Source organism: Solenopsis invicta, chromosome 13 (genome assembly GCF_016802725.1).
Source record: "Solenopsis invicta isolate M01_SB chromosome 13, UNIL_Sinv_3.0, whole genome shotgun sequence".
NCBI lineage: Eukaryota > Metazoa > Arthropoda > Insecta > Hymenoptera > Formicidae > Solenopsis > Solenopsis invicta.
The window spans coordinates 2,952,921-2,960,872 of NC_052676.1; the positions used below are offsets into that span (position 1 = coordinate 2,952,921).

At 32.6% G+C, this 7,952-nt stretch overlaps 1 protein-coding gene across 3 annotated transcripts in view; it reads right to left on the reverse strand.

Moving 5' to 3' along the window:
* The window catches only part of LOC105197354 (cell growth regulator with RING finger domain protein 1), a 53,941-nt gene extending 46,267 nt beyond the window's left edge, over positions 1-7,674 (reverse strand). Inside the window, exon 1 of one of the 3 annotated variants that reach the window (XM_026139281.2) lies at positions 6,510-7,674. In XM_026139281.2, the coding sequence (XP_025995066.1) occupies positions 6,510-6,619 (110 nt within the window). In that variant the 5' untranslated portion in view covers positions 6,620-7,674. The remainder of the gene's footprint in view (positions 1-6,509) is intronic. The other 2 variants (XM_026139280.2, XM_026139282.2) reach the window with 2 other exon arrangements.
* Positions 7,675-7,952: the final 278 nt, after the last annotated feature.

Genomic DNA, 7,952 nt, shown 5'->3' on the forward strand with positions numbered 1-7,952 from the left:
TAGCCATTTTTTTCTCTCAATGTTCTAAATTAATCTTGATTGCGTACATATAAAAAAATTTTTCAATGACTCTTGCACTTTTACACCTGTACAAAGTATTAAAAAAAAAGTTAAAATTATCTTAACTTGTAACTATAATTTATAGTCGGTACTAACAATATTTATAGCTTTAATCATGTAAATTATAGCTATTAATTATTATTACTATGTAGTAGGGGAATGTTAAGAAAAGTTATATTTACTATAATTGCATTTACTACGAAAAAGTTTCTTCTATTGTTATCATCCATATCTTGGTAATTTATTGCTAACATTTGTATTAGGAAAGGCTCTGAAGAAATAAATCACGTTAGGAACCTATTCTTATCGCGATTTATTATTAATGTTTGAAATGATTATAAATTATAGTAAAGCTATAGTAAAAATGTTTATATTTTAAACTCCAGATTATTATCATTAACTATATTATTAATTATATTATTACAGCTACAATTATAAAAAAATGAAACTTTTAACCATAATTATTTTATCATACCATTGTAAACCAAGTAAATAATTTTTTCTCAGTATAGTTGTTTTTATCTAAATAAACAATTGTATATAAACGTTATAACAAATTGCAGTGCTCTTAGTTTTTCTAAGAAAAAAATTTACAGAACAAAATTGTCGAATCACATGTACAGAGTATTAATCCTATAAGCACACAATATTCCTAAAATATTATTAAAAATTAAAATAATATTAAAATAATATTCCGAGAATATTAGTCAATACTTTTAATATTATATTAATATTATGGGAATATTGTATTATTAAGTTATATGCCTGTTTATGAACATTATAATAATGTTCTACAAATATTATTGTGATTAAAAATTCATGTGAATTATTATGCATAAAATATTTGCAAACCTTATAATTATTACATTTAAAAATTATTATATTTCCGATTATTTAAAATATTGAAAAACTGAAATATTAAATAATATTATTTACTTCTTCATATAATTTAATATTCATATATTATCCAGAAGTGGACATATAATTATTTTTAATATTTCAGGATTATTATTTAATATTAAATAATATTACGCACTTGTGCTTAAGCTATTAAAATGTTAAATTTCTTGTCTTCGTTTTTCAAAAAACTAAAAGTGCTTTTAAAAGGTGTTTAGATTTCAAACACTAAAACGTTTAAACCTGAAACGTCTTTTATTATCGGACGTTCGTTTTGAAAAAGGTGTAAACATCTCAGGTATAAACATGTTTTTTTCTACACTTTTTACAGTTGAAAATGACGTTAAATCTCGTGCATTAATAATCCTTCGCGCGTTCATAATGCCTCTCTCGGTCCTTGAAAGCACGTATGAAATTTACACCGTTGTTCTCGCAATATCATACTCAATGTGTTAAAATTGTAATTTTGCACCGATTCTCTCCAATTTTCTCACAAACCTACCGTGACGCGAACAGATCGCGAATACTTCGCGGAGGCCGCTTTCGTAAAATAATTATGTTAATTTAACACGATATGTTAAGTATCCCGCGCTTGCCTCACGACACGCAATTTCCCCTTCTTATGAACAAAAAATTACTGACGGCCTCGCGATATTAATGGCCACCGTACTGATGAGGCAATCGACGGGGTCTCGCGTTGCGAAAAACGCGGCGAGATTCGAGTCAATAAAATTCGACTCGACGACGGACGCAGCGAAATGTGAGAACGAACGTCAAGCGCGTCTCTTCCGTCTCGTCGTTAGTAGTAGCGTGCAGCTTCATCATCATCATCAACATGCATCGTCGATGATTTGAGAGAGTCGGGAAAGAGGAAGGAGAGCAACGAGAGACAACGAGAATCTGCTGCTCGCGATCGCGAGGAGTTTCACGATTTACAAATAGTGCGACTTAACTTTCGAGACTCCTTCGTGCCTACTTTCGAGACCCCGGGCACGAAAGTGGCTGCGTCACTCGAGAAAATCAGAGACACTTATCGCTCATTGTCCCGTTGTCGTCTCCCGTCGCCGCCACCGCCGTCGTCGTCGTCGTCGTCGTCGTCGTCGCGTCGTCGTCGCCGTTGTCGTCGTCATCGTTAAAGTCTCAAAGAGCGGAACTCGACGCGACTGTCGACTCTGTCTAAATCACCAGCTCTCGAAACCTTTAAACTGCACCATGAAGAAGAAAAAGAGGAAGAGAGAGAGAGAAGAGAAATAAAATATATGTTCAATCTTTAGAATCGTGCAATTCCTCTGTAAGCGCTATAATATTCCTAGAATATTATACGAATATTAAAACTTAAAATAATATTAAAATAATTCTGAGAATATATTTTTTTAATATTATAAGAATATTGTATTAATGTTAAGAATCCGCTTATATAATGGTGATATATTATTTCAATATCCGTAGAATATTATAAAAATGTTCCGCAAATATTATTTCGTTCAAAAATTAATGTGAATTATTATGCATAAATTTTATAATTATTACATTGAAAAGTTATAATATTCCCGATAATTTAAAATATTAAAGTAAAGAATAATGTTCACTTCTCAAATAATATTCATATATTATCAGGAGTAGACATGTAACTACTTTTTATTAATATTAAATAATATTTCAGGAATATTATTTAATATTAAATAATATTATAGTGCTTATAAGGTCGCATCTCGCGGTGCAACGAAAAATTACATTTTGATCTCTCAATCGTTGATTATTCTCTCTTTTCCATGCGTCTTTCGAGAATTTGAGGTCTACAAATGCAGTCCATTTTGCACGGGGCAAGATGTTCATTTATGAGTAATTTCGTTACAACATTGGACACACTCATTTCCGGAAAATGTCACGTCCGAGATGAGAGAGGCCTTTATGTTCGTATCTACCAATCTTCGCGGGGAACGCATCAATGTTTTATGAGGGACAAATCGCCTGCATTAATAATGTACATTTTTACCAATGTAAATTAACTTCAATCTCAGATTAAAGATGTTTTGCACCCAGAAAAAAGTTTCTTTGAATCAAAAAATATTTTTTTTTTAATCAAAGAAATTTGTACATTGCTATACAGTTAAAAAAAAATTTTTTTTTTATTTGAAGATATTTTTTAGTTGTTCCTTTTATTAAAATTAACGAAATAGTTTGACTGTGTAACGCAAATCTTTTTTTTAAATAAAAGAAATATATTTTTAAAACTGGAAACAACTAAATTGTTTGTTTCATTTTAGTATTTGCTTTGAATTAAAAAATTATTTGTTTAAACAATTTAATTAAACAAATAATTTATTTACACAGGTACTTTAAAGTAATAATAAGAAGTGTCTATAATTTAAAAATTTTTTTATAATACTTTGAGATGTGACACATACAATTTATAAAAACTTTTCCTCTTTTTATAAAGTTTTAATAATTGAGCAAAAAACAGTAAGTTAAGCCGAGATAAAAAAATACATTGGTAAAAATGGACAAATGGTCTCATTCTTTCGTCTCACTCAACTTTAGATTATCTAATCTGTAGACCGGCTTTAATCTTAGTTCAATTTACTTTTTATGTTTTTTCAATTATTAGAATTCTAGAAAAAGATAAAGAGTAAGTTAAGAGTAAAAGTCGAAATTAGAGTTAACCTATACTGATAAAAAAAAATGAACATTAGCGTTTCAATATTTAACATTTCAAAAATAAAAACAGTTTCAAAACAAGAATATTTATTTTTTTGCAATAGAAAAAGAGCTTGGTAATAACTATCAAATATTGAGTGAAATAACGCCAATTAAATATTTGGTTAATATTTGGTTAACAAAAATAATTTTAATATATTGAAAGGAATAAAATAATTTGACTTTTCTAAATATTTAGTATTATTGAATTTAGTTATAATTACTAAATATTTAGAAAAATTAAGTTAAATCTGGTTAATATAAATAAAAATAATTTTAATAAATTGAAAGGAATATAAAATAAAATTCTACTTTTCTAAATATTTAATATTATTAATAAATATTTAAAAAACAAAATTATTTTTTTGGATTATATTAAAATTATTAGTCAATTATTTAATCAATATTATTTCACTCATTTGCTGGCTGTTACAAAACTCGTTTTTTTCAGGGTGTGTGGCTCTCCCGATTGCAGATTCTCGATCGCTTCGTAAACGATCAATGACGGTCACTGCCTTGGATTTTAACTCGTATCCGTACATCTTCATCAATCACCGCTGGTAATCCGAGGCGTAGCTATATGACGTCATTTATCGCTTCCGGCGCTACACCGAGTTTGCTGTCAAGCGGTCGTTACAGAAGGTCCCCGTCGAATGTTACAAAATAGTAACAGTATACGTATACAACATGCAACAAAAAAACTGCTTTAAAAACGCGATGTTTTTAACGGTTTTTTTTTATTACTTTAATCAAGATTTATAAATCTTGATTAATACGATGTTTTTTTCCTATGTCTTTCTTCTTATGCATGAATTATAAAAAAAAATCAGTCAAAAATAATTTTATCATTTTTCAAGCCATTATCACATTTCTTCTTGAATTATTGCATCTGAATGATCTCGATGTTTTACTCTGAAGTGTACAAAAGCGTGTCAGTATCTATGTTTAGATTACGCATTGAAAGTTAGAATTTAATTAATTAGTGCAACACTGGAAAAAAAATAATCAAAAAACTAAAATATTTAATCCGATCTTACATTCAATTAAATAAGATTTGGTTCAATAAATTTTTTTTACTAAAAAAATGTTAATAACTGAATAAACTATACCTTTCTTGTGCAACTAAACAATGGAATAATTGAATCAACTCAATGTTTACCTGAACGTATGTAAAATTATGCAAGAAATATCAGTACTAAAATCTAGCTATGATCATGAAGGCTTTACAGTTGTTGATATCATCTGCATATACATTGTAATTTTTCTACCAATTTTTTTTCTCAGTGATTCTTAATAAAAAATGTTTTAATCACCTTGTTTATTTCAGTTCTAGAAAATATTTACTGCTAGATTTTTTTATATTGAAAATAATCAGTTTTTTAATTCAAGAAAACAAGTTGATTGGGTTTAATAATATTATTATCTTATTTGTAAATTATTTATAAAATGTAAAAATATAAAATATTTATTTTTAAATAAATATACATATATATTTAAAAGTCAATATTTTTCTTGCAATGTTTGCATCAAAATATATGGTTTTAAGAAAATATTTTTTTTATTAAAAAATTCTTCTCAGTTTAAAATTGTTGATGTACGTGTGAATCGTATTCCAAAATTCGTAAATCAAAAATATTTGAGTTCAGATTTTAAATCTTAAACGTATTTACATATTAAAAAGTTTTAAAATTAACAAAAATTTGTTAAACTTAAAAAACAACAGTAACGTACCATTCTTTAAATAATTTCAATAACTTAATATGATTGCGAACGAGACGATTGATGAAAGCTAAAAATGATTTCATCTGTTCTAGAAAATCGTTTTAATACTACCTGTAAGTACACCTTTTGATTAAAAGCTTTACAGGTGCAAAAGCTTAAAATACGAAAATTATTAAAAGCTTGCATTATCTCACGTTCATAACAACACGTGTCATATTATTTTATGGGTTAATTTTAAATTTAAACAATAAGAAAAAATAATAAATAATAAAAAAATAAACCATAAATAAAAGAAATGCGCATAAATAATAAATATATATACACATTTTTTGCCAAAATCCTTTGTTTACATTAAAAATTAATACGTAAAATGAAATAGCAATACACGTGATGTGAACACGAGGTAAAACGAGGCTTCAATCATTTCATATTTTAAACTTTTGTAACATGTAAAAGTAGGAATTAATGCGAAATAATAAAGTAGATTTCAAAACCCAGAATGCTCGAGATTTGTTTATAAATATTATATAAAATACGAATAATGTAATTGTAAAATTTTCTTTAGAGTAAGAGTATCCTTCTCTTTACAAAGTCCATTAAATTTGCATTAGAAAGTAGTACATGTAATATAAATAATCATAAAGCTAATAATGCGGAATATTTGCATACTAAATAAAAGTACTTTCAGCTAGACCGAACAAATGACACACACTGTGCGACATGCGGGACGTGACGTCCCGATTGATGTAACCTCGCTGAACCAACGCGTGCAACGTGACTCCGCGTAACGTCACTTGAAAAATATAATAGACCGAGACGCGGCTATACCTTCCTCGCGGAATCGTCCGGAATTTTGGGAGATTCTGCCTCCCAAATTTAAGTTCTGTTAATCGTTGTTGTCATACGAAGGATCTCCCGTGGTAATAGAAACACACCACAGATCTTTAAATTTTCCTCTCTCCCCCTCTCCCACGAAAATTTCCCTAAATGTTCATCCTTATCAAAAATTCTCCGTGACAATAAGAAAAACTAACGTACCACTGCCATCTATGGCGATCTATGCTGTTGTTCGCGAATGGCGCGTGTGCGCGCAGAAAAGATAGACATGAAGTAAAACGTGGAGTGAACTATACCCGGTAGCGCACCTCATGATGAACAGCAGGACCCCGCAGAAGCATATCAGCACGGCGAGCACCGAGAATATGTTGGACAGCTCCGCCACGGACATCAGGATCGCCGTCATCGTGTCGCGTGATACCCGCCGCCTCCTCCGCCGCCACCGTCGTCGCCGTCCTGCGTCGTCGTCGCCGTCGCGTCCTCCTCAGCACCGGGTGGTGATTCGCCGCCCGTACCCGCGCACATGCACGCACACACGCACACGCGGCACCACGACGACGGCAATGACGATGATGATAACGATGACGATCACGAGTCGCTCCTCTCTTCACGCCGCTTCGACCGTGTCAGCTGTCAATCGAAACGTCGTCCGTCACGGCCGTGAATCGCGTTGTTCCTCCCCCCGCGGCTCGACGCGACGCTTACGAGCTCCGAGCAACGCGCCGCCGTCGACACCTACCCTTCATCGACGTCCCCGCGGCGGGCGCGCGACGACGCCGTGTAAAGCGACTACTGCACGACGGATGGACGAGCTTACGCAATTATAGCGTGGCAGACGAGACGCTACCGGCCGACGACGAGGGGTGACGCGTCGCGTTCTCTGTCATAGCCGCCGCGACGACCGTATCCGGAGCGGAGTAGAGCGGAGCGCGAGGAGCAGCGTCTGACTCTTGTCGCGCGCGCGCGCGCGCGAAAGAGATAGAGAGAGAGAGAGAGAGAGAGAAAGACGTGGGTGGATAAATGGATTCGCGGGCGCGAGAACCGAGACGAGTGACGCGTGTGGCGCAACGATAAATTTACACACACAAACCGCCTGGCCGACCAGACGAAACTGACTGCGCGGCCGGCGGCGACGCGCGCCACTTATACGCGCCCGTGCGCGCCTGCGTCTGCGCCGGGCGGCCGCCAGGCGGCGACGGCGTCGCTCGCGCGGCGCGGAGCGGCGTGTCGTTTGTTTTTTCTAACTGGACAAAAGCATTTTTATTTAAAGGCGCGTACTGTTATTCACTCAAAGTACTGACAGCATTGCGCTTGGACAGTTTAGAATTTTATCTAGATAAAAGTATATACAATATGTCCGGCAAACAAAAATCAATTCATATTAATTGAAAATTGCAATTTATTTTAATTTATCTGAGGTCGCGCTTTAAAATTCCGATTATTTTTGGATTTAAATGACCTCAGATGAATTATGATATGGACTATTCATCATTTAAAATTCGAATGGTTTTATGTCCTTATTACATATATATTGTTTCTGAATTTAAATGAATTGAAATACGAAATGAATTATTTATCATATCAAAGTCGAATGTATTTATATTACTTTGGATTCATTTTTTAAATAATTCCTATATGTACACGATATTCCTAAAATATTATACGAACATGATTAAAAATTAAAATAATTATCAGTATTCCGAGAATATTATTCAATATTTTTAATATTATGGGAATAT